Here is a 27,791-nt window from a genome sequence, read left to right as displayed (position 1 = left end):
GGTCAATAAATGTGCTTGTCTGTAACCTTTTAATTATCCCTACTGAGTATTATCTCATCTGCTACCACGGGATCTTAACAGCCATTCTTTAATTGAGGCCATGCACACAGCAGACATACTGACAACATTGTTGTCTGGGCTTTTATAAGACCCAGGGTAGTTTTTTAATCACTCGTCTGCAGAAATCTTTGTTGGCTAACACAATTATTTCTGGTTAGAGTGGTTGCTTTTACTGTAGGCCTGCAGCCCTCTGTCAGTCCATGGTGCTGAGTAGGTTGGAAATTCAGAAGTAAGCCATGAAGAGATTTTTTTCTTGAAAAATGAGAAAGACGAAGACCATTAAATTGAGTTAGTTCCATCCCTGTGTCTTATTGAAAATTGATCATTGCTGTGAACTAGTCTACAAATCAATTTTTAGGGTGAAGACTGAAGATTACACCGGTGTGAAAAATGATGAGAGCTCTGGTGCTGTGTTTGGTTTGTTTTGTGACATGGCCTGATTGTACGGTGGCTCAGTTTCCTCGAGTCTGTAGCACGGTGGAGGGGGTCGTTTCCAAACGGTGCTGCCCTGCTCTTGGCTCTGATCCTGCCAACGTGTGTGGAACTTTAACTGGGAGAGGAAACTGCTCCAACATCACAGTGGACTCCAAACCCTGGGGTGGACCGTATCGAATGAGAAATCGAGATGACCGTGAAAGGTGGCCAACGAAATTTTTTAATCAAACTTGCAAGTGCTTTGGTAAGTAGATAATATATTATTTGTGATTAAATGTTTTTAAATATGCTGTTAATGTGTTTTTTCTTGCTTCTAAAATCTTAAGTAAAAAATATCTTAGTATACAATTTTTCCTCGTTATCTTGTTTTTCTTTCAAGATAAATACATTCTCTGATTCATTGATATATGAAAAGCATCTCATGCATCACTCTTTGTTTTCAGAAAGTGGATGTTTGTATTTCTTTCATTTTTTTTATCATGTGTTGTGTTGATGCAGGCTGTGTGTTGGAATGAATCTTGAATTGACAAGATAAACTTAAAAGTCACCTTCCAGTCCCAGGCTTCCGTATTAGTATGTTGTACAGTTTTGTTATGATCTATATTCCTTTTCTGTATCTAGGTAACTTTGGTGGCTTTGACTGTGGCCAGTGCAAATTTGGCTGGACTGGACCGAACTGTGACGTGCGTAAAGCCCCAGTCGTGAGGAAAAACATTCACACTCTGACTCCAGCTGAGCTCAATGAGTTTCTGGATGTGTTGGACCGAGCCAAGAACACCATCCACCCAGACTATGTCATCGCCACACAGCACTGGCTGGGCCTGCTGGGGCCCAATGGAACCCAGGCCCAGTTCTCCAACATCTCAATATACAACTTTTTTGTGTGGCAGCACTACTACTCTGTCAGAGACACTGTACTTGGTAAATGTTATGGATCAAACAAAAAAAAAACACTGCTACTCTGTCAGAGACACTGTACTTTGTACATTTTATGGATCAAACAAAAAAATATAAAATGAAACAAACAAGAAATTATAATGATGTTTGGTAGTATGTGCTCAAAGTTCAGTAATAAAAAAATTGAAGGACTATTACATTTCTAAAACCAGTATTGTTCATCTTTCATAGCACCTGGACGTCCGTTCAAACACATTGATTTCTCCCACAAAGGACCTGCCTTTATAACCTGGCACAGATACCACCTCCTCAGTCTGGAGAGAGATCTGCAGGTGAGAATGACAAGGTCATTGTATTGTAGCTTTTCAGTTACGCAATCTGATATAAAATCTCTGCATCCTTGAATGTGTGTACCATAATGATCCCTCTGCAGAGACTGACCGGCAATGAGAACTTTGCTGTTCCATACTGGAACTTTGCCACGGGACAGACTGAATGTGATGTCTGCACAGATTCTCTACTGGGGGGACGCAACCCAGACGACCCCTCTCTCATCAGCAACCAGTCCAGATTCTCCAATTGGGGGGTGGTGTGTGACAAGTAGGTTTTTGGACCGAAATGTATTCCACACACTGTGCACCAGTTTCCTGTCCACAGATTATGCCTTGTCCTAGAAATGATCCATTGAAAAGGCTTTCTAGTCTGGGACTAGGTGTAATTCATGTCTAAAAAATCCAGTCCTGTAGGATTTATAACTTTCTAGACTGTTCATAATTCTAATGATATTCTGTCTTATTTTATATTATTAGTGTTCAGTCTATCGGGTCTGGAGCAATGTATATCCCAATGTTAAATGAATGTTTTTAAGCTGATTGAATAAATGTATGATTAGAATGGTTGCTCTTTCTTAATCCACATTACCATTCTTATTTTGATGTCTTCCAATATGTTTGTGCGTGTTTGCAGGCTAGCCCACGCGCGCAAGAGTTGATCTCTGTGTTTGTATGTGTGTGTACAGTGGCACTCAAAAGTTTTTCACCCCTTTGGACTTCAACATACTACATTACTGCGTTACCACATTTAATCAAAATGGATTTCATTTGGAGTTTTTTGCTCCTGATCAAGACAAAACTTTTTTCTTTTGTTCTAAATTAATTACAAATACAAAACAAATTGATGGATAAGTATTCACCCCATTTGATCAATATTTGGAAGAGGCACATTTGTCCTCAGTTTCAGCCATGGGCCTATTTGGAAAAGTCTCTACGTGTTTTGCACATTCTTCAATGCAAAGTTGCTCAAGCTTGATCAAGTTGGATAGATACATACTGTATATTCCACATATTTTTAATTGGATTGACATCCTTGCGGTTTTCTTGTGGACTTCAGTAGGTTGGCTTCCAGGATTTCTCTGTACTTTGCTGCCTCCCCTTTGCTCTCTATCCTGACAAGCTTTCCAAGCCCCTGATACAGAGAAGCATCTGGATAGCTGAACCCACAATGCTTCACAGTAGGTATGGTGTTCTAAGGATGATGTCCGGAGTTATGCTTGTGCCAAACATAGCGCTTAGCATTGATACCAAAAGCTCTAATTTGGTTTCATCTTCGTCCACTTGGTCGCAGTCTTCAACATGCATTCTGGCTGAATCGAGCTGAAATGATATGTGTTTTATAACAGCAGCCCAGCGGTGGAACTGGGCTGGAAGTCCTGGAAGTCCTTTAAAGTATCTATGGGCCACTTGATGGCCTCCCTGACTTAAGTCCTTTAAAGTATCTATGGGCCACTTGGTGGCCTCCCTGACTTAAGTCCTTTAAAGTATCTACGGACCGCTTGGTGGCCTCCCTGACTTAAGTCCTTTAAAGTGGCTACGGGCCGCTTGGCGGCCTCCCTGACTTAAGTCCTTTAAAGTAGCTACGGGCCGCTTGGTGGCCTCCCTGACTTAAGTCCTTTAAAGTATCTACGGGCCGCTTGGTGGCCTCCCTGACTTAAGTCCTTTAAAGTAGCTACGGGCCGCTTGGTGGCCTCCCTGACTTAAGTCCTTTAAAGTAGCTACGGGCCGCTTGGTGGCCTCCCTGACTTAAGTCCTTTAAAGTAGCTACGGGCCGCTTGGTGGCTTCCCTGACTTAAGTCCTTTAAAGTGGCTACGGGCCGCTTGGTGGCCTCCCTGACTTAAGTCCTTTAAAGTGGCTACGGGCCGCTTGGTGGCCTCCCTGACTTAAGTCCTTTAAAGTGGCTACGGGCCGCTTGGTGGCCTCCCTGACTTAAGTCCTTTAAAGTGGCTAGGACCGCTTGGTTGCCTCCCTGACTTAAGTCCTTTAAAGTAGCTACGGGCCGCTTGGTGGCCTCCCTGACTTAAGTCCTTTAAAGTAGCTACGGGCCGCTTGGTGGCCTCCCTGACTTAAGTCCTTTAAAGTAGCTACGGGCCGCTTGGTGGCCTCCCTGACTTAAGTCCTTTAAAGTAGCTACGGGCCGCTTGGTGGCCTCCCTGACTTAAGTCCTTTAAAGTGGCTACGGGCCGCTTGGCGGCCTCCCTGACTTAAGTCCTTTAAAGTAGCTACGGGCCGCTTGGTGGCCTCCCTGACTTAAGTCCTTTAAAGTATCTACGGGCCGCTTGGTGGCCTCCCTGACTTAAGTCCTTTAAAGTAGCTACGGGCCGCTTGGTGGCCTCCCTGACTTAAGTCCTTTAAAGTAGCTACGGGCCGCTTGGTGGCCTCCCTGACTTAAGTCCTTTAAAGTAGCTACGGGCCGCTTGGTGGCTTCCCTGACTTAAGTCCTTTAAAGTGGCTACGGGCCGCTTGGTGGCCTCCCTGACTTAAGTCCTTTAAAGTGGCTACGGGCCGCTTGGTGGCCTCCCTGACTTAAGTCCTTTAAAGTGGCTACGGGCCGCTTGGTGGCCTCCCTGACTTAAGTCCTTTAAAGTGGCTAGGACCGCTTGGTTGCCTCCCTGACTTAAGTCCTTTAAAGTAGCTACGGGCCGCTTGGTGGCCTCCCTGACTTAAGTCCTTTAAAGTAGCTACGGGCCGCTTGGTGGCCTCCCTGACTTAAGTCCTTTAAAGTAGCTACGGGCCGCTTGGTGGCCTCCCTGACTTAAGTCCTTTAAAGTAGCTACGGGCCGCTTGGTGGCCTCCCTGACTTAAGTCCTTTAAAGTAGCTACGGGCCGCTTGGTGGCCTCCCTGACTTAAGTCCTTTAAAGTGGCAACGGGCCGCTTAGTGGCCTCCCTGACTTAAGTCCTTTAAAGTAGCTACGGGCCGCTTGGTGGCCTCCCTGACTTGGGCACCTCTAACCGAGGTAATCTGTTTCCCTGTTATAGACAGATTCACAGCTCCGCAATCTTCTCTCCCTGATTGGTGCTTTCGAAGAAACTTATAAAAGATTTGCTTTGAATGTTTGTTTCTTTTCTGCATTTGTAATTAACCTTGAACAATTTGTAGATTTTATTCTTCACTTTGACATTATGGAATTGATTTGTGTTGATCGGTGACAAAAATAATGAAATTAATTAAAACACAATAATCTGTGTGTGGGGGGGGGTACTTTTGAGAGCCACTATATGTGTACCCATGTTGGTGTAGAATGACCTACCATCTGTTCTTCCTCCCAGCCTGGATGAGTATAACCTCCAGGTCACTCTGTGTAACGGGTCCAGTGAGGGACGTATAAGGAGAGGTCAGATGGGAGGACAGAGGACCAACATGAGTCTGCCCACCATGAATGATGTCAGGAGCTGTCTGAACCTGAGAGACTTTGACAACGCTCCCTACTACACTAACTCCACCTTCAGCTTCAGGTCATTTTCCTTTTATTAACCATTTCCCCCATGCAAACCCAGGTGAAGAAAATAGGTCTATATTCTTATATTTTAATTATTTTAATTGAAACCATTTAAAATACATTTAAAGGCTGACTTCACATTAGGTAAAAAAAAAGTTTTAATGCAATGCATAGCATACACAAAGCGAACTACTGTACACAAATCCATTATCACTTAGAGGTTGCTACTCAACAGTGCGAGAGAAAAGAAAAGGTATAGTAAGTGACTGAGAATATAGAACTACAGTATAACAATAATAATTACAACAGGACACAGCATCACCAATTGATATTTTTGTATATTCGTCCCTATTAAAACTGAGAGAGTGTGCGTCTGATTGTATGGGGTGACTGCCTGTGTGAGTATTTGTGCCCAGTTGAGCTATGTTGTTTAAGTTACAGCTTACATATGGAAACTGCCTTTGAGCCTCTTAGTCTCAGTACTCTGTCTACTGAACAGAACATGGCTGGAGTGAGAAGGGGGCCTTGATAATGCTGCAAGCATTTTTCCATAATTCTTTCGGATAGACGTCCTGGATGGGTGGGAACATGGCACCAGTGATGCTTTGGACTGTCTTCGCCGTACGCTGGAGGGCCCTGCTTTTGTTTGCGGCGCTGTTCTCATTCCAGGCTGTGATTGAGTTGGTCAGGAGACTGTTCATTGTTCAGTGAGGGTTGTATGCCAAATGTCTTCAGTCGCCTTAGGATATAGAGTTGCTGTTGACGACAATGGTGGCATTGATGGTTCATGACAAGTCACACAAGGTTATATGGATGTATAGGAGCTTAAAGCTGCTCACTCTCTTGTTGATGTGGATTGGGTGTGTCACCTCTTAAAACTTAAGTCAACAATCAACTCCTTTGTTTTGTTCATCTTAAGGGAGCAAAACGTTTCTTACAGCAACAGCCTAGGAAGATTTACAGGGATGGAGGAGTAGAGAGGATGAATGAGCCAATTAGAATTTGGGGATGATTAGGAAAGCCAGATTGGCACAGGGTCAGGACACCCATTTAAGCCAAGTTCACTCTACTGGCCCTCCTACACAACTTCCAGCATCTAGTCTACTGTCCATGGGCCAAACAACACAACGTTTGTTTGCATCACACCCTGCCGGGGGGCCCAAATTAACTGGGGTCAGTGAGGAGTAGGTGTTGTTGCCTGTCCTCAAAGGTCTGCCCTCAGAATGTCCAGTATCCAGTTGAAACTGGTGATGCCCAGACACCAGGGCTCAGAGATTGGTGACCCGATCTGAGGAAAAAATAATGCTGGATGCTAAGCTATAGTCAATGAACAGAATTCACAAATTTGTTTTCCCCTCTCTAGGTCCATTGCGGCTGTGTGAGAAGTAATGGAAATGGCATCCTCTGTTTATGACATCCTCTGTGCCAATCTGTCATTGTGCTAGGGAGATTCAGGGGTCCAGTAACCATGGCCAACTACACTGGATGTAGGCAGGGGCGAGGGTGACGGGACATCAGCTCTCAGTATCCAGCCTGGGATACTGAGAGCACATGGCCATCTAGAGTAGCAAGACCTTCCCTGGTTGGCTTAGCGTTGTCTGCCTGGAAGCAAGTGTAGAATGTGTTGAGATAATGTTGCCACGTTAGCTTGTGGTGGAATGTAAGCAGATTTTTTTTTTTTAATGACTGTGCCCCTTTTGTCCTTTTTGGGCACCTTTGGTAAGTAAGTTTGGTGTGGAGTTGAGAAGGTTGAGGCAGCATGTGTAATAATCCTGATTTGATAAAGATATGTGTGTCGCTTCTGTCTGCTGTATGCGATTAATGCACATGCATTTTGGGTAAACTATTTATTATAAGCAAAGCAAACGGCTCTAACATTGTAAGCATTTAAGGTACCAAATATTTTGAACCCATTTCTGATAGATGGGTATGTAGCATGTGTATGTCTTCTGTTTCCTTCAGAACGCCTTAGGAAAGTGAGGACAAGTCTAAGCAGTAAATCAGACTGGGCGAGCAAGGACATTATCAATTGTAATGTTATTTTCTACAAAGAAGATCATACATAATTGTTGCCTTTCTTTCCTTGAGGCCTTTCAATGATGACAACAAAATAATGCTAATAAAAAAGAATATAACAAAAATGTCTATAGAACCATAACCAGTTGAGCTAGAAACTATTAAGTTGCATTTGGTATTCTAAAATGAGAGAGTATAGGCAACAAGATACATTTTTTTTCACAATTTTCACGCCTCTCAAGATCGGAAATCGTTTATTTAATTTCTATTTATTTCAGAAGTTGCCGTCTTACAAAAAGGACAGTCAGGAATGGGTTTAGTTAGTACCTCAGTTAATCTCAGTGGACTCTCTGCAACATACAATTTACAGTTTTGATCTAACATGCACGTGCTTCAGAAACCATCTAAAGGTAAGTCAAGTACCTTGCTTTAACTATGGCAGATGGCATATTGGGTTTACTTAGTGGTAGTAAAACCCAATGGTTAAAAAAATAAAACATTTAAAATAATTGTGGCGTTATGTGAACTACTCAGAAAGGCAGAGATTCAGAAGTTTGGGGGAAATGGTTAAAGACTCTGCAGTCATAGACTTGAGGGGAAACTGGTTGCCCCATTGAGGTTCAAGGACAGAACAGATTTGACTGAGGTTAGCAGGAGCTTCCCACCTGTAGGGGATGACAGCTTTTCTAAAAGAAAAAATCTTGCAGATGTAAAAAATTTACTTAAAAACACAGTTTCATTTGCTTCTTTTTATTGTCTTATTATATGTTAAGCTATGTATGTATGCTATCATAGCAGTAACACATTTTTTTTTGTAACAAAACAAAGTGTTTACATACCAAATCAAAATAAAATTCCCAAAAGATCCATCTTAGGACCAAATTCCATGTTAGTTTAGTAGAAATAATTAATTATTAATAATAATTACTTTTTTATATACTTTCAAGAAATTTAAATGTGTTGGTATTAAATTCATAACATTTATATTTTTTCTCCACTTTATTTATTAATATTCAGACATGATAATTTATCCACTAAGATGGATACAAATCATAAAATAATTTAATATAATCTGATATTTGCAGGAATTCTCTAGAGGGCTATGACAAACCAAATGGAGAAGGTGAGCTTGACTCTTCAGTTAATAACCTGCACAACCTGGTCCACGCCTTCCTCAATGGAACCAGTGCCATGTCTCACTCTGCAGCCAACGACCCCATCTTTCTGGTAATGAATAATCATGATAAGTAAAATAAAATACACACCTATTTATATTATTATACTTGTTATAATAATTGTAAAATAAATGAATATACTTAACCAAGAAGCGTATTTGTATAGGTGCTCCATACTTTCACCGATGCCATTTTTGAAGAGTGGATGAAGAGGTCTGTTCCACCAAACTCAAGTTTTCCTGATGAGATGGCCCCCATTGGTCACAACAGACATTACAACATGGTGCCATTCTTCCCTCCAGTGACCAATGAGGAGATTTACGTGGCTTCTGATCAGCTGGGATATTCTTATGCCATTGCACTGGATGGTTAGTAGTTAGTAGTTTTTAAAACATTTTCAATACACTATCTTCTTTCTACAAAAATGGCAAAAAGACCAAACCTTTAGGGAGAAAAATACATTTAGGGTTTGGAGATAAATATTTATTTAGTGAATACTTTGCCATGTTTTGGTTGCTACGGATGTGACCTGGTTGTTTTTCTGTTAGTTGTATATTTATGAATACTACCCAGCTGTTAATCCACTTGTTACTTTATGCAGGCACATCCATTAATACAGTGAGAGAGAAAAAATATTTTATCCCCTGCTGATTTTGTACGTTTACCCACTGACAAAGAAATTATTAGTCTATAATTTTAATGATAGGTTATTTGAACAGTGAGAGACAGAATAACAACAAAAAAACACTAAGTAAATGAACAACTGGGTCATGTATGTAGCGACCAAACCATGCGAAAGCCCAAGTTTACTAATAAACATGCAAATATAAATGACATTTCTACCACTATAATTTAATTCCTACTACAAAATATTTGCTTACATTGTTGTTTGAGTTACTGCCGTAAAAGCATGATTAACAGCTCCATAAACGGAGCTTGTCCCTTACTGAAAATAATGTTTTTACTTTAACATCAAGATTAGGTATTATATGGGTATATTCGATTATATATATATATATACTGTAATACATTTATATATACACACAGGGGCAGTATTAGTTATTTGGAGGTCCTAGGCAGACAATCATCATCTATTAATCGTCATCTCCAACATCATCTATATTTTAACTATTGTCCTAATCAAAGCTATTCTGGCAATATTTATAACATACCTTCTTTCTTTATTGTTGAGTAGAAGTGCCAGTTCTAAAGACACTTGCATTGCTGCCCCTTTCAGTAGAGTAAATCAATTTGTTTTACCTGAAGGGTACTTACAACTATAGTGAAGCACAAAGCATTCAGGCACTTTTTTCAAGTGTACAGTTCAATAATCGACATCATGTGCACTCATATACCTTCATTTTCTCACTATGCTGCATCTTTCCTTATCTGTCAGCTGGGAAGGCCACATATACCTGGATCAGACATTATATTGTGTCTCTACACAGTCAGAGGTTTCTTGGGGAGCCAGGGGAGGGTAAACATTGCCAATGTGTGATCAGTTACACTGTTGCTAGCACCATCAGAATCAGCACTGGCGTCATTGTAATAAAAATGGGTGATATTAGAAGAACAACATGATGGAATTCTTATGCTATTTTCGCTATTTTCCTCCTTCCTTCTTTTTTCGGCCCCGCTCACATACCAGCATTTCATATTTTCAAAACTTTGCTGTCCATCTCTTGTGTAGTGTAGCAAGCTCGGGCTGCCTGTGTTAGCTACCTAAGTAAAAGAGGGCGGTTCGGTCTCAAACATAAAGTATCATTTTGAGTAACATGTTCAGATCTTAAGACAAAAAACATTTCTGTATGAATTTTCACGTGGCACTAGGCCTTCTGGGGACAAAGGCACCTTGCGGAATGTGCATTCTAAAACATATTTCTAGCTAATCAGAAACAAGTATACAACAATACTAGGGTATTCAATAAGTTATTACCTTGCATTTGGCAAAAATACAGTTCAGTAGCTAACTTTGGACGTGCATTCATTACGTTGTCCAGAGACTGCAAAATCAACAAGCCCCTTAAAAATCTCCTAGGTTCTCTGACTTTTTGGTTTTATCATATCCACTAAATGCCAGTTTACTTTTTGCAAAATCAACAAGCCCCTTAAAAAACTCCTGGGTTCTCTGACTTTTTGGTTTTATCATATCCACTAAATGCCAGTTTACTTTTTGAACTGCATGAATCCTGTTATGTCTGGTGAAAACCAAACACTTCATTAACCATTAACAATCCCATGCCAACAAACAATCAAGAGAGTTGGTGGTAGTGTGATCTGAGAAACTGATCAACAACTAAAAGTGTTCAGTTCAAGTCATTGCAAATTAGTTACTAACTGTAACTGGGCAATCACTATTTCACATTAAGTATCCAAATATGCAAATGAATCTTAATAGGGGGAAAAGCACAATATGCTTAATATGAGTACAATGTTATTTGGGAATGGGGTGGTAGAATATTAACTTCTTCAATGGAAATGTTAACTAGGTTGTTTAATATTTACTGAATTTAAGCAACTGTTTACCCTAATTTATTTTAAAGGTTATCCATTTTCTTTCCACTTTTTTTTCAGAAACTGACGTTGATCCTGTATTTGCCATGAGATCTACTTTGACAGGTATTTTCTTGGGTCTACTGGCTGTGCTCATGGGATTCATGGTATACACGCTGTACCGGAGAAGAAAGCGTGGCTTTGAACCCTTACTAAAATACAATACAAAGTACACAGACAACTCTTGATCTTTTCTTGAAGTGAAGCTTAACTAAAACTAACTACAGTGTAACTCTATGCCTGTATGCAGTTCATGTTATTTTAATGAATGATTGTATTACGAGGACCTATTGCAACATGACTCAGATAAGTCCTTACTGTATTTCTTAAACACTGAATCCCAGGGGTATAATATTAGCACTGTCACACGTCTATTCAACCAATCAGAATCGCTACAAGGGATGAGAGCACATGGCCATTCACAAATTTGGGATGAACCTATAACAATATTGCACATATACTGAATCTTTATAAATGGTTACTGCTTGTTCTTTTCTGTGCATGTGACTGAGTTTAATCCTTTTGTCAAAAATAATGTCTATGATTGACAATAAAAGTGAATTTAACATCCAATTCTAAAATGTTTTTGTCCTTCATTTTAAGTTCACCTTTTCCTTTCAAATTTCATACAATGATAAAATAACTGAAATAAAATAAGTATTCTTATTTGAATGTCTACCAATAACATGTCCATCCATTTGTCACAAATTAATACATTATTTTTAAATTATATACAGTGAGGAGAACAAGTATTTGATACACTGCCGATTTTGCAGGTTTTCCTACTTACAAAGCATGTAGAGGTCTATAATTTTTATCATAGGTGCACTTCAACTGTGAGAGACGGAATCAAAAAAACAATATCCAGAAAATCACATTGTATGCTTCTAAATAATTAATTTGCATTTTATTGCATTTTATTAGCAGTGTATCAAATACTTGTTCTTGTATTTCCCCTAACTAATGATTAGTAATTTTTTTATAATGACCTTTATGAAACATACTCATTATTGACAGCATTTAATGTAATTCCTTATATTCAAGTAATGATTAATACATTCCCAATAGGTTATTAACTGTTCTTTTATAAATGCTTTATTGTCTGCAGTTATAAGGTTATACCAATTATTATTGTAAAATATCATTACATATTTAGTATGTACTTATTTATGCCTGTGATATGCCTCTTCACTCTCCATTCAATAGTCACAAGCTAGGTCATAGGTGCAAGAAATCTAGTTGATGACACGTTTATGTCATCCTGTCTGCACTGACATACCAAGCCTCATAAGGTTTCATAATGTGTTTGGAGCTCATGTCACAGAACAAAGAATGTTTGGTTCTCAGATGAATTTAACAGTCGGTCAGCAGATAACTTAGATGCAAATAGTACTTAATTCTCCCAGTCCAATGGCCTAGGGTCCAGGGGTCAAAGCTGCTGCCTCTGGTGTATATGTTCCAATCTGGCCAACTGCTCTTTCAGAAAAATCTTCCCTTGATGTCTTTTTACAGTCAGCAGTTGTGTTGTGGTTGTTGAACATTCTTGTCACAAGGGTGAGCACACAATGTCATTTGTATTACAGCTCAGAGGAGAAATATCTTATGACCTAGATTACTTTTCACAGGAAACAACGTTTGGTACAGTATTACATCTGAAGTAGCCTACTGCATAGGCATACTAAAAATGTCTAAGGATTGTTTATATTGTGCAAGAGTAAAGGGAAATTATTGGTCAAAGTGTAACTTCAGACTAATTTCAGCCTGCACATTCCTAATCTGTTTGGTCAAACGACAAAATGAGAACAATCCGATCAAGGTAATCAGTTTTTCGCAGCGCAGAGCTGGTGCATAACTTAGTGGATTGGTTAGTCTTTCTTCTGTCTTTGAGTTCAAAAACAAACAATTAATTGCATGAACAGTACAAATTATGTTGCATTTAATAGACTGTTATGATTTAAATCATGATGTGGGAAATTAACAGGAAACCAAAAGTACAATAGATTAATTACGTTTATCTAAAATCGATTAATTTACAGTATATTTAATGTCTTGAAAAACCAACCTTATAATGTATGAAATATAATATAATAAATAGAATTCTAAACTTTAAAACTTTACTATATGTCTTTAACTCCAGTTCCCTGAAAGAGGGAATATGACTCGTTATGGGGCTGTGTTCACACTGCACTCACACATTCCAAGTAATGTAATCATGGCTCAGCCCGCCACACACTTCTTTAAGTCCAGACTTTATTGGACTTTGGTGACGCCCGGCCTACAGGGTGTAATACATAATTCAGCTCTAACCAAAAGAAAACTGCCTTAACACAGACAAGCACTTCCCTAGGGAATACGCAGGCCACCTATATGCAGGCTTCCTCTCCCTTCACAGATGACGGCATGCCGTAAGCTGTAACATCCGGGCAATGGAACCTAACAAACATGTGAAGTGATGCCCACCTGCCCGCACCACAAATGTCTGCAGCAACAGTACCCAGGATGCCACCACACCCTTAGTGAAGTGACTGTGCGGCGTGTTGGAAACCCTTGCCTTTTGTTTCAGTATGCTAGTCGGATAGCTCCCTGACAGGAGCGTCTGTCATGATCACCATCTGTGATGTGAATCTGCTAATTGGAGAACCCTGCAACAATAGTGGGTCCCTCAATGGAGCCGGTGCCCTGAGGCATAATGGGGATACCAAGTGGCTCTGATCTGCATGGCGATAGGTTTTCAAGCAATAATATTGTACTATTATGTATTCTTTTGAAAACATATTTTCAATATCTTCAATCTGGGTTAGAAAGAGAAGGGTAATACCAAGGAGAAAGAAATACATGAAATCAAGTTTTTTTCTTTGGTTGATTCTGGGTCTAATAATCTTAGCAGTTCTGCCAGCTATTTGCTAGGACTTCAAAATCTAGACAGAAGGTGCCATTCAACTGTATTACAGCATCATTGTGGAATAATTAAAAGAAACAGCCATCTCAAATCTCAATATTTTGTGGGAAAAGTGACATGTTGAGAACTTACAGGCACACAGATGTCACATACTTAGAGTAAATATCTAGTTGCCTAGTTGGCTCATAACTCCAGCAGGTATTATCATGAAGAATATGTTGGCAAATGTTTCACAGATCCTGGGCCACACAAGCACTGACACAGGAGTCAAATAAAATGTAAATATACAAAATGCAGTATTTATTTGCCAACATATCAAAATCAGTCCTGGACAGTTATAAACAACAATCTGATATGTAGACGTTTTGTTTCAGTGCTTTTTGGTTGGTCGGCCCCGCTGTTGTGTAGATCTGCATGTTTCTGTCCTTTAGAATTGTCTACTACTGGGGTTGTTGACTGTCCACCCACTTCCAAATCTCCAACCACACCACATGACACATGCCAGTCCTTAAAACCCCAGCATACATGGGCCTTTGGAATCACGCCCACCATCACTCAAGTTAATTTTGTGTGCCAGTCTGAATCAACGTAGTCCTGGAATACTGGAGTCATTGTTGTTGGAGATGCTCATCTCACTCAACATGGTCCTGAAATGCAAGAGGATAGTAAGGAACGTTAGCGGGATTTCCACCCCAGGTCTGCCAGCCTACAAATTGTAGGGACCAACTGATAGCTCTTCCACCCCTAGATCTACCTGCTTCCCACTGTTTGTATCTGAATATCTATTCTAGGGATGTAGAACCAACTCTAACTTGCTTGCAGTTATTTAGTTGCCAAAGGTCCCAAAAGGAACAATTTAGTCCATCATCCAAGTCCATGTAAAAAACACAGAATCTTGCAATAAAATCATAGCAATTAAGTTCATGAAATGCAGTGCACTATATTTAATATATACGTTTAAAAAGAATTCACAAGCAGCACACAGTTTAAATATTGGACCTCCATTGTTCACACTATGACACTGACATCAACCTTTTTAAGACAAATGTTTTCTTTACTTTGTTTTTCTCATCAGTTTCATATATCCAATTTCAAGATATCATGAAACTATATATTTTTTAAGATCCTGCTTCATTGCAAAGTACTCCCAGCAGACAATTGACGTTCACGTATGTGTCCTCCAAAGCGCATTCTGATGCCATGCTGGTTCTTATCTCTCTATCTCATCTCGCTGCTCGCTCAAGCAGGAAGTTTAACCCAAAATCTCTTTGTGGTGGAGTAAACCCATTCTCCTGTCTTCTACCTCAAACTCAGAGGCGCTCAAGCTGCCACAAGAATTAGCAACTTGCTTGCTGTTAGCTGTCTATTCAATTAATATGTGACTGTGCATGACTCTGAGAGATAGTTTTGCATTTGAAATTTAGATCCCTGGTTACTTTGTGTGTTGAACTTAAAATAATATCTGGGAAGTAACCATATTATATCTCAATTTAAATGGTTTTTTTTATTGTTATTTTAAGGCATACTTGCGTTTTTACATCCTGTGAATGGAATGCTTCTCCTGAGTTTCATTGTTGTGCATCAGGACAACAGAAAGTTGGTTGTGGCATGAACGTTTTCCAGCACATGACACCCTAAACTCCCCTAAGCAAATCCTAATCTCCACCGACAACTTTGTTTGGTAGATCTGCAACAATTTGATACTACTGAGGGAATGCTAGTGTAGCGACCTTGGTAGGGCCGCTACTCGCCCCTCCTAGTGTGCCCACCTGGGGAGCCGAAGGTCGCGGGTTTGAGACACTTGCCCTGCCAGACACTACATTGGTGTCAGAAGTGGGATTGGCCCGGACGGCCATCGGAGAGGCGTCTCTCCGTGAGGGACTTGGTAGAGTGAAGCGTGAGGACACGCTCACCTGTTTGGTGAGGGTAGGGTAGCGACCTTGGTAGGGCTGCTACTCGCCCCTCCAAATGGGATATCCCTATTTGGAGCAGTGGGTAGTGTGCCTGCCTGGGGAGCCGAAGACCACAGGTTCAAAACACTGCCCTGCCGGACGCTACACTATGTTTCTCTTGAAGCTTGTCAACCAAACTGCAACAGTTCATCAGATGATTCCCTGACTACCTCAGAGAATTGGTTTGCTGCTCTGGAAGTATCCTATTCAAGTAGTCAGATTCCCTGCTCACTAGCTGAGACAGCTTCATGATATCAGGCCATATACTTCTGGCCTTACGGGTAACCATTGACTTGGGCAAAGTCAAGTCAGGGGGATGGCAGAGACATCCATGGTGGATTTGTAAATATTGCAGGAACACAACCCATCTCAAGTGTAACTGGGCCATTTGGTGAACATTATTTAGAGAGACAAGGTCAGACGAATCATAATCCAAGCTGAGATACAACAGGCAATCTTGGGAGGAATAAGTGGGGAGTGAGTGTTGAAGCCTCATGACAAAAGATGTTGTATAAAAATCAAACCTGGATTGGAAGCCTTCGGCTTGTTCTGGCTAGAGGTCTTACCTATTGTTGGTGACTAACTGGATGAAATGCAACAATGGAATTCTAAGACACCTTACCGGAACAGCTCTTAACAACCTCATCCTGCAGGATAACTATACCTTCTCTATTGTAAGTACACAGGTAAGCTAAAGCAGGTAGTAAACTTCTTTGAAGTTAAAGAACCTTGTTCTGTTAGAAAACTGGGAGAAATGTTCTTCCTTGTAATGAAGAGCAGAGGATCAATGGTCATATTACCCGAAAAGGGGGGGCTTCCAGTTAAGCCCTCATTGGCCAGAATTTCAAAACATCTCTGATGCAAAAATTTTGATTACCAGTCAAAGTTGTTTTCATAACCAAATACAGATAAAACCAATATTTTACTACTCTCCTATGCTGCTGTGCCTGTAGAATGTTGTATAATTATGAGATACATGGCTCTTAATGGGACCTTTATCTCAATGAGGCCACCTGTAGAAGTTATTATAATCAAAGAAACCAAATTCATTTGTGGGAATCAAATCTACAGGAAATGTAGGTATTTTGGTTCACAAAGCTAACAACATTGCTTGGTTAAGGAGTTTTCTCAGCTTGGTAGGTTGCAAAATCAATAATTAACACCACTTAACAAAATAAAGGAAATTCATACATTCTAAAGATTTGGTTTTAACATCCTAGAATATGGGAAAAGGAATATAGGAGTAATTGTGCAAAGTTTCATAACATTAACACAGGAAGAATATTGCTCTTTATTCTTCTTGTTTAATTATCTTTGTAGTATTACATCAATGTATTTGTTATTAATTCTCTTATGCAGTATAAGTTGGTATTCATAAACAGTATGATATACCGACTGACATCACAAGACATACTGTACGTATATGGTCCATTAATGTGTTTGAATGTTCTCCCATAGACCAAATAATGTTTGGTTCTTATTTGAAGCCCCTTAACCAAAAGTCATGTGAGGCATGAGATGCATGTACCAGATTTCATGACTTTATGTTAAATGGATTAAGCAGTCTGAAATATCACACAGAAAGATGGAGACTTCCTTATGGGGGACATTGATTACATAAAGACCCAAGGCCTGTCCCTTGGACCAAAAGACCAGGCCCAGAATCAGGCCAAAAAGGAACAACAAAGAATGTTTCCAGTGAAAGTGCTTTCCAGCCCTGGACAAGGCTTATTCCATATCAGGAAAACCACCCCTTAGGCAAGCACACATTTACCCTTTCACCTACTACAAATGAAATGCATCAAAATGAAGCCTGAAATAATTTGCAGATTTTGTCATTCATTCAGACTACATAAAACACATTCCAATATTAGTGTACCAAGTTAAGATTTGAAATGCATTTCCTCTCAAAATAAAATCAATGTACTTTCAAAGTACTTTTTATTACCCAAAATAAATTGTTGTAATGAAATTAATGATTGGGTACATACGGAATTAATAAACAGATTCCAATACCATTGACCGGTATCGATTTAGGTTGAGCATTTCCATCATATGTTATTTCCCATTGTCCTCTGTGGAAATACACATTTTGTTAGAGACAAGGGGTTTAGAGTATATAACTCAATTTTGTTTGTTGAATTGTGTAAACTGTTCTTTGATTATTCGTGTGACTAACAAAGTGAAATTCTTGTAGATGGACCTGTAGATAATGCTACAATCATAACCACGTATTTTAGCCTGAAGCGTTTCATTTGTATGAGTCCAGCTTATAGTTCTCTGGAGTCAGGTGATTACCACGGGACCATGGTCTTAATCCTTTCTGGCCGTACTTAAGAGGGAGCACATGAATTGGATACTTTTTACGAGATGTATACAACTGACCAGAACACAGTATACTTTCTCTCAGGCTGTCTCTCATAGGTTAGTTTTTATTTACTTATAACTGAAGCTAAATGTTGAAGACTCGACTGAGGAGCATTCCTTATGTGATTCCATGCCATTTGGAGTAAATAACTGAGCACATCATTGCTGTGAATTGGTTTCTAAACATATTCTTCAGTGGACAGAAGTGAACAGAAGACCGAAGGAGTTGAAGATGATCTGGATTCTGTGCTTTGTTTGTTGTGTGACATGGCCTGATTATACAGAGGCTCAGTTTCCTCGAGTCTGTAGCACGGTGGAGGGGATTGTTTCAAAACGGTGCTGCCCTGCTCTCGGCTCTGATCCTGCCAATGTGTGTGGAACTTTAACTGGAAGAGGAAACTGTATCAACATCACAGTGGACTCCAAACCCTGGGGTGGACCATATAGGCTGAGAAATGTTGATGATCGAGAACGGTGGCCGACCAAATTCTTTAATCAGACATGCAAGTGCTCTGGTATGTAAAATGTAAATAAAGTGTTAATTGCCTTGGATTCCTTATAGGAGTTACACATGTTAAATCTGTAGACTTTTAGATGATCATAGGGACCCTTCAGTTAGCCTGAAATGGCTGAACTGTAGGTATTTGAAAATAATATATCAAATAAATGTATCATGTATATATTATTTTTCAAACAAATTCCCATTCATTTTGTTTACCAAAACATAATATTTCAGTGTTATATAGTTGACCTGCCTGGTTTACCTTGCCTCCCTGTATCTAGGTAACTTTGGTGGCTTTGACTGTGGCCAGTGCAAGTTTGGCTGGACAGGACCGAACTGTGACGTGCGTAAAGCCCCTGTCGTGAGGAAAAACATTCACAATCTGACTCCAGCTGAGCTCAATGAGTTTCTGGATGTGTTGGACCAAGCCAAGAACACCATCCACCCAGACTATGTCATCGCCACACAGCACTGGCTGGGCCTGCTGGGGCCCAATGGAACCCAGGCCCAGTTCTCCAACATCTCAATATATGACTTTTTTGTGTGGCAGCACTACTACTCTGTCAGAGACACACTGTTAGGTAAAGCTCCCATTGATTATTTTGTGTCAGTAATAAGTATATACATTGAATATTATGCCAGCGCAAAATGAAAATATACAAATATTGGATGAATTGAATGAAAACTAAAGATTATTTCTTATAGATTACTAACTTACTAAATTAATTGTGTAGGTACATACACTCGATGCCATCGATATATATTTGGAAAGTGAAGTAAATTCTAGATTTGAGATCAGAATTTTAGGAAATGTTTGTTATTTATTGGGGAGTTGGACTGGTTAAACTTAAAAAAAATGCTACAACCATGCAACTTTCTTCCTTGGTAACCCTCTAAGCTATGTGGTGTAGATGTCTTTACATGCCCAAAACTATAATATATAGAAACATCTATTTATAAATAAATAAAATCTCTTCCCTCACCACCTAATATAGAAACATATACCTAGATACCTAGAGATGGTGCCAACCAAGTACAAAACTATTCATCGTAAATAATTCAGTTTCCTCGAGTCTGTAAATACACTGTAAAAAATCTGTCTTATCAAGCATATTTCACTTGTTTTCAGGTAAAAAAAATCGAACCATCCTTAACAAGCTAGAATATACCGCTTGTTCTTAGAAAATATGCCTTGAATACTGTGTAATTTGTCTTGTTCCATTGGCAGATTATTTCACTTATTTCAAGCAAATATCTCCTCAAAAAAAATGTAATTGTATTGTTCCATTGGCAAAAATGTTTGCAGTGTACATAGTCATGTTATTACAAATGTATTAATATCACTGCCTTCATTAGTTTTTGTTGACATTCCCAAATTAACAGCTTTGTCAAAATTATTGAATCATTTAAAAATCTCATGAATGGCTAGAGGGTTAAGAAAAACAAAGTCTAGTAGATGATAAAAACGAGGATGTCATTTGAATGGGATACTTTTTCCTTGATCCAGTAATAGTTTTAGTGGCTACTCTTCATCTATGTATTCTGTAACCTTTTTCCTGGAAAGCTTAAGAGGTTAGATAAGCAGGTATCAGCTAACAGCCTGAAGTAAATGCTGGATCTCCTCTTCATCTAAACACTTCTATGCATGATTATAGGTAATAATGAATGAATCATGAATAATCATTCGGAAAGTTAACCCTTAGGCGTGTTTCCTCTGAAGGTCCAGGTCGACCATTCAAGGCCATTGACTTCTCCCACAAAGGACCAGCCTTCGTCACCTGGCACAGATACCACCTCCTCAGTCTGGAGAGAGATCTACAGGTAATAGTTGATTTGAATGATGAAAGACATGAAGAGCAAAAAATTATAAGCAAAAAAGTAAACCTTTCCTCTCTATGCAGAGACTGATCGGCAATGAGAACTTTGCCGTTCCATACTGGAACTTTGCCACAGGACAGACAGAGTGTGATGTCTGCACAGATTCTCTACTGGGGGGACGCAACCCAGACGACCCCTCTCTCATCAGCAACCAGTCCAGATTCTCCAATTGGGGGGTGGTGTGTGACAAGTAGGTTTTTGGACCAAAATGTATTCCACACACTGTGCACCAGTTTCCCGTACACAGATTTCGCCTTCTCCTGGAAATGATCCATTGAAAAGGCTTTCTAGTCTGGGACTAGGTGTAATCCATGTCTAGAAAATCATACTGGATGAAAGTACCAGACTCAGTGTCTTAAATTGTTGCATATGTGTCACTCTCCCCAGCCTGGATGAGTATAACCTCCTGGTCACTCTGTGTAACGGGTCCAGTGAGGGACGTATAAGGAGAGGTCAGATGGGAGGACAGAGGACCAACATGAGTCTGCCCACCATGAATGATGTCAGGAGCTGTCTGAACCTGAGAGACTTTGACAACGCTCCCTACTACACTAACTCCACCTTCAGCTTCAGGTCATTTTCCTTTGATAGCTCACCTTTTCCCTGTCCGTAAGTGGGGTCTGTACCCTAAACCTAAAATAGGATCTGTTATTTGCAGGAATTCTCTAGAAGGCTATGACAAACCAGATGGAGAGGCACAACTTGACTCCTCTGTGAACAACCTGCACAACCTGGTCCACGCCTTCCTCAATGGAACCAGTGCCTTGTCTCACTCTGCTGCCAACGACCCCATCTTTCTGGTAATTATCTAGTTTGTATGAATGCCGTGGAGTTCATGTATTTCACTTTGTGGGATAATAGAGAACGGTTTGTTTGAAAATTCAGCGCAACAATGTCAGCATGATAAAAATAAAAACTACAATGAATTGAAGAAAAACCCTACAACCTAGTCTTGTTTGACACTGTAATGCTAACAAGCTGTAATGCTAACATAATTTTCTGTTATTACATTAATATGTAATAAATTCAGTTCATAATTTATTTCTGAACAGCAAGGAGAGTGCCATAGCCAGCACAGACTTCTCTGATATTTTATACACTGAGGGGAACAACTATATTGTGTTGAGTCACGTGTGAATAGCCCGCAGATGTTAGACAACCTATGGTGTGACATCTGTGTCCCTGAGTGTACAGCCACTCAGTCCTAACCAACTTTCACTCACAACAGGTTTAAAGCAAATAACAGCCACATAACAGATTACAATTCATTCTCATAAACTCAACCACAAACCATACTAAAATATTTGATGTATTGTGCAACTTGTTGATTCTTACATTGTGGATTACTAGTCAACATGGGTAGAAATTGAGCCTTCTTGAGGCAACATGGATCTGAAGGGACCCAGTTTGAGGAGGGCTTAGTAGGTTTTCCAGATGCAGGAAGGACATGCTGAAGAGGTTTCATAACAGTATTTGATCAGGTTTCTGTGCAGAAGAGTTATACATTTAAATCTCTATATTTCTCTTTCTCTGTGTGTGTATATATATAAATACACACACAAATACATATTTTCAAATATATATAGGTGCTCCATACTTTCACCGATGCCATTTTTGAAGAGTGGATGCAGAGGTCTGTTCCACCAAACTCAAGCTTTCCTGATGAGATGGCCCCCATTGGTCACAACAGACATTACAACATGGTGCCATTCTTCCCTCCAGTGACCAATGAGGAGATTTACGTGGCTTCTGATCAGCTGGGATATTCTTATGCCATTGAACTGGATGGTTAGTGATTTCAGAATTAACACCGCAATTGAGTAATTGTCACCAGTGTTCTCTGTTGTTTTAACAAGTCAGTTTGATAAGAAAGCTTTGACAAAAGTCTTGAATTAAAACGCTTCTATTCTTTCCTCAGATACGGACAATGAATTTGTGTTTGTGCTGGGGTCCAGTCTCGGTGGTGTTTTCCTGGGTGTCCTGGTACTTCTACTCGTCCTAGTCCTCTACCTGCAACAGCGCAGGAAACACAGCTTCGAACCTCTTCTTAAAGCAGAGTTCACTAACAAAAAGTACACAGAGGAAGCCTAAAGAGGTTTCTTTTTCTTGTGTTGAAATGTATTTTCATGAAGGGTTAGGTAAAGTAGAACCACTAAAATGTGTATGCGATTAACGTTCATTGTGATGTACTTGAAATTCATGATAAAACCTGAAGTTGGTCATGCTCTAAGACATTACTGATGGTGATTTACAGTACACTGTATTACAGTAATGTGCTCATTCTTTTACCTACCTTACCCTGTACTGTTCTGTGAAAATTGAAGGAGTCCCTAATAGAAGATGCCAGTAAAATGTACCTGATTTTCTTCTATTATGATTTGTATCACAAATGTAAGTCATCAAATTGCAAAGTTGTTATCATCTTTTTTAACAAATATTTATTTGCAAGAAAGTGTAACAAAACATAATTTTAATTGCATTAAAAAACTGTAAGGCATATTTGTTTGTACAGTCTTCATGATATCTAGATTTTCAACCGTATTGTCTTGAACAAGTTCAAGCAACATAATGTATCATTTTTTTTTTTTTTACAATAAAATGCATTTGATTGTTCGAAATGGTGATTAATACTTTTTCGGAAACATTAGTTTTTGACATTACGTTTGCTGATTCATAAACATACATTTTCAAGACAAACAATAGCAAAATATTACCATTAAAAGTGCAATGATACTAAAAAAAATTTAAACGGCATCCTGCAAGATCATTATTCATAATAAATAATCTTATTTTAAGGACAAAGGGGCAACATATTTTCTTCTCCAGTATTTTGTACATCATCCTCACCATCATTTGCCTTACATTCAAACAGGTTTATCACTAATACTGGTTTATCAAGAGGCAACAAAGCAAGCTCACACAACTGACACAAAAAGCAATGATAAGAGCTGACCGATATTAATTAACCCCTTTAATATGTAAGCTTAGCTTAACTGCCCTTTGTGGTATATTGCGTTAACATGCCAGCCCTCTGAGAACACTGGACGTGACACTGGCTTTGTTTGCCTGGCGTTTGAGGGGCAAAACACAGTACGCCCCCTTCAGTAATGCCGATCCTCTTCCAGTCTCTGTATTTATGCTCTGCTGCCTATCTTCACTGGAGCATTCAACCATTTCCAGACACTCTCTACCTTCTATAATTCTCATTTCACAGGTGGCTGTGGCCGGTTTTAAGCCTGTCACCACTGACAGAACCACTCAGGCGCCACAGATAAATGGAGGGGCCTTTTTTGCCTTTGGCAATTTTTGTCTCCAATGTGCTATGTATTTAACTAGTACAATTTGGCACATTTTTTTAATCCTCATTTATTGTTTCTTGTTTTTAGTAGTAAATGAATTAATATAGACAGTTTTACTGTTAACATTTGGTGTGATTCAATGTATACTGTACTTTTATCAGACCAACTTAATGAATATAAATACATTAGTGATTACAGTTAAATACAGATGTTGACATTCATACACTTGCTATTAATTATATTTATCATCCATGAAAATAATTCACAAATAATCCTGTCAATAGATGTTTCTGTATATGAATTGTTAGAACATGTTAGAACAAGTTTTTTTGGAATTGTTAGAACATGGTGTCTAAATGTGTATCTGTATTTGCCTTTATAATGGCAGATGGGAAGTTAAAGACATCACACTGCAGCTAATGAAAACACTTCGCAAGGCAGAGGAACATGTGCTTATGAAAGTAAATTAACATAAAATGCACCTCAAACCTGAGTTATCAGGTAATGGTTTATATCTGAAGATATAGCAAATGGTGACAATTCAAAATAGGACAAAAGCAGGCCAATACTTTGCACATAGTGGTTGGCAATATTTGAAATTTCTCAAAATATGAGAAAATCAAGCAGTGGAACATAAGGTAAAGCAATATTTCTATGAGGTTCTTCGTGATATGATAACAGCTACACTCAAAAGAACAGAATGCAGTAAATTGTAGAATAATACAATATCTTACCTTACCTGATTAACATTAAACAAGTTTCATATGTAACATTTACTGTCAATGTAGAAAAATAATGAATTATATTTAAAGTATAGAAACTGTAGTGATTTTATTTATATGATTCTGGGGTAGAGGGCTTGTTATAGAAATTAGGACATGCACTTCAGACCAGTTGACAAGTAAAATACCTGCTAACTGAAATCACCTCATAACTGAAATCACCTCATAGTAGAGTGGTATATAAGGGTTATACCATAGTAAACATGTTCTAGGTCTGACTCTTGGGCACCTCTAGGTGCAGATTTCACAGTGGCACAACAATCCCCTTCTATAGTATTAAAAAATAAAAAGACCAAAAGTGCAAGGGCTTTTTCTCACGGAGACCTAATAGCATGTGCTTTACACCAGGGGGAAAAATGTAATTTGAGTTTCTTGAGCAACGTTTAACAGGAGAACATCTGTTTCTATCTCGGAGTGACGGCAGTCATGTGAAGTCCTGCCTAAGAATGGCAACAACCACCAGACCATCTTTGGGAGGGGAAAGGGGGAATCAAGATGCATGACTGCTGTCTCCGGAGCAGAGTAGACCCCTCTATTTATCCGAGAGGCCAAGGTTGCCTGAATACTGTCTGCTTGACTGTGGCTCCAGTCTGTTTGGGTATAAAACACAGCGTAAACAGAGACCCTGCTGTCCATGTTGGATGACTTCCCCCAGCATTATCTCCATAGCCTGTGCAGTGCCAGAGCCAAGAGGGCCAGGCTGGCCGGCAGGACTGCTGAGGGGGCAGGATGTGTGGCTGCTGCTGAATCCTCCACCGGGCCACTCCCGCTCCGGTCTGCTCCCACCATCGGGGCTTCGGTGCTGGCAAACTCAAACTCAGTGACGCAGGCCTCCGTACAGCCGCTGCCACTTCCTGAGCCACTGCCCTCGTCACCTGGACAACAGCGTAAGAGCACGCACACACACACACACATGCACGCACATGGCACGGTGAGCAGTCCACGCAGTGACAGGAATACTGATGTCAAAAACAAACTCTGAAACTCTGATCGTTGAAGCGAGCGAATGAACGGATTAATATAGGGCGTTTTTGTCATTGTACAATGTTTCCAACTGTAGGACAGCTAGAAATAAACGCACGGTAATCATACGTGTTAACAACACATAGCATTCCCAAATAATACCAATGATTATTTTCTGAAGCATTTCTTACTTGAGTCTTGGAAGTAGATGTCATTGCCGTTGTAGGCATTTTTTAACTTGTTTGTCATCACTCTCAGGGCCATAATCTGCTGGCGAATGAACGTGTCCGGCCTAGTAATGTCCACACCCACCTCTGGGTTATTCACCTGATTGGTCAATCCGTCTTTTAGAACCTCAGGGAAATACCTGCCATGCCGTACAAGAGAAAGAAGCCTTTTTATTTCAGACATTTTAATACAAGTTACCAGTGGTAATTTACCATAGTTGCAATGTCAACCCCTGCAACTGTTTTTAAAATGAATTATGTCTCATGCACACCAAAGCAAACACCATTTCACAAAGCAATTAGTGGAACATTTAATGTGGAATGTTGGAGCGACATAGAGACTTGGGGTAAATGCAAGTAAAACCAGAGCAGTTAATTACACTCGACAGCCTCATTAAAGCCTGTTCTGGCCTTCCTTGCATACTGTGCCTGTCACACAGAATTCTCTGGAAAATAAGCCGCGGGTTCTTTCCCCTCCAGTTGGATAAGAATACAAGGGCTGGACACTCGATGTAGCTCTGTGTGTTTTGGTTGTCTTCTTTCTTCCTGACAGGCAGGGATAGCACACATCTGTCGGGAATGACCAGGGTAAAAAGAGGAAACTCTTGAATTGGGAATGTGTTGAAACACTTCAAAGAAATTTCTCCTGGGAAATTGTTATGGGGTCACTTCCTGTTTACGTGCTTTAGCTGTCAGTGCCGCCCACCCACGGCTGTGTAATGACATCCTTTATCTCCCAACACTAACTATGATTTTCCACATCCACCTGTGATGTTCTGAGTACGTCTGACGGCTTTGGATAATGACACAGAAAGAGGTACACGTTTTACAACTCACAGTCGTATGTCAACTCAGGACCTCAGGAGCATGAAATAAAAGTGTTAACAGAAGAAACGTGTGTTATCTACCATTTACTAATGCAAAGACAACAACCCTAATATATATATATTTTTTAATCTGAAACATCTTTGGAACACTGACATATCTGATGAAAGGTCGTATTTTTTTAGACAAACTTAATGATGGCACCAGGGCCTTTATTCCATTTCTCTCAACCTCTCGGTGTCAGTTCAGTGTTCAAGACAGTAGGCAACCATTATGGGCAGCATCTTTCTGCTAGACAACCTGTCATTTCAAAGAAGACAGGGAACAGATGTTCAGCAAGAAAAACAAACAATCACAATAAGAATGCTGGTATAAATGTAACTGGTATAAAAACAATGCAGTATAGAATTATTATACACATAGGACACAACTAATTATTGCACTTAAAATGACTGAATAAGAAGCAGAAATGAGGAATGCTATTAATATTACTGAAATGAAATCACCCAGTAGTTAATATGCAGATGTAAAAGTAGTATTATGACTTTGAATAACAGTAGTGTATTAGTCTCCCCTTTTGGGATAAAGCAGCGTTTAAATTCAATTGTCAAACATTTTGGCTGGTAATGAAATTAGTTCCGGCAACGAGGCATCATGCTAGTTATAAAAAGACATCAAAGCAAATTAAAACAAACATTAAAGGGCCTCTCCAGGGAAGGAATCTGTTAAGGCGCAGTTTGGTTGGATGCTTTTATGTTTCCAAACTCCTCGGAGGACTTTAGAGTGCATAGCAGTGTTTTTCTTCAACTTGTTTTGCAATGTCTTGGCCAAAAATATTAGTAATCTCCAATAGCAACCTGCCGTATTGGGGTCAGTGTAAAAAAACGTAATCATAAAGAATGCTTAATTAGGGGATCAGACATACAGTGTAAGTCATAAAGCACTAGTTCACCAAAGTGCTTGGTTCAGACAGAATGTGTTTAGTTGTGATTACTGCAGATCACTCATCATCGATTACTAAAGTCATGGCATAAGATATTATTGTAGTCCACTTTTGAGAGTTTACTGTAGTCCAATCATTTCAGATTAGCCTTTTACAGGCTTATGTATTACCGTAGTCCAATCATTGAAAATGTTTCTATTCCAGTTTTGAGGCCAGTTTTGAGATTACATTTAACAAGCCATTA

The 27,791-nt window shown here is 39.6% G+C and overlaps 3 protein-coding genes across 4 annotated transcripts in view; 2 read left to right on the top strand and 1 right to left on the bottom strand.

Annotated features, from left to right (window-relative positions):
- Nucleotides 1-219: 219 nt before the first annotated feature.
- On the top strand, nt 220-11,412 carry LOC105024769 (L-dopachrome tautomerase-like). Its single transcript, XM_020054670.3, has 8 exons — nt 220-739; nt 1,117-1,416; nt 1,624-1,724; nt 1,826-1,992; nt 4,997-5,182; nt 8,268-8,409; nt 8,524-8,725; nt 10,932-11,412. Exons 1-8 carry the CDS (start codon nt 451-453, stop codon nt 11,096-11,098), a joined length of 1,554 nt encoding a protein of 517 aa, XP_019910229.2. The 5' UTR covers nt 220-450; the 3' UTR covers nt 11,099-11,412.
- Nucleotides 11,413-17,891: 6,479 nt separating this feature from the next.
- Nucleotides 17,892-23,016, top strand: LOC105024741 (L-dopachrome tautomerase). Its single transcript, XM_010894854.4, has 8 exons — nt 17,892-18,643; nt 18,912-19,211; nt 20,351-20,451; nt 20,532-20,698; nt 20,896-21,081; nt 21,167-21,308; nt 22,095-22,296; nt 22,427-23,016. Exons 1-8 carry the CDS (start codon nt 18,361-18,363, stop codon nt 22,597-22,599), a joined length of 1,554 nt encoding a protein of 517 aa, XP_010893156.1. The 5' UTR covers nt 17,892-18,360; the 3' UTR covers nt 22,600-23,016.
- The window catches only part of LOC105024740 (glypican-6), a 99,144-nt gene continuing 94,282 nt past the window's right edge, over nt 22,930-27,791 (bottom strand). For both annotated transcript variants that reach the window (XM_010894851.3, XM_010894853.3), the window contains 2 exons: nt 25,744-25,919; nt 22,930-25,464 (listed from right to left, as the gene is read on the bottom strand). In XM_010894851.3, the coding sequence (XP_010893153.1) occupies nt 25,247-25,464; nt 25,744-25,919 (394 nt within the window). In that variant the 3' untranslated portion in view covers nt 22,930-25,246. The remainder of the gene's footprint in view (nt 25,465-25,743; nt 25,920-27,791) is intronic.

Source organism: Esox lucius, chromosome 16 (assembly GCF_011004845.1).
Source record: "Esox lucius isolate fEsoLuc1 chromosome 16, fEsoLuc1.pri, whole genome shotgun sequence".
In the NCBI taxonomy this organism is placed as follows: domain Eukaryota; kingdom Metazoa; phylum Chordata; class Actinopteri; order Esociformes; family Esocidae; genus Esox; species Esox lucius.
The sequence above is the reverse complement of the archived record's forward strand: the minus strand, read 5'-3'. Positions and strand labels throughout refer to the sequence as shown.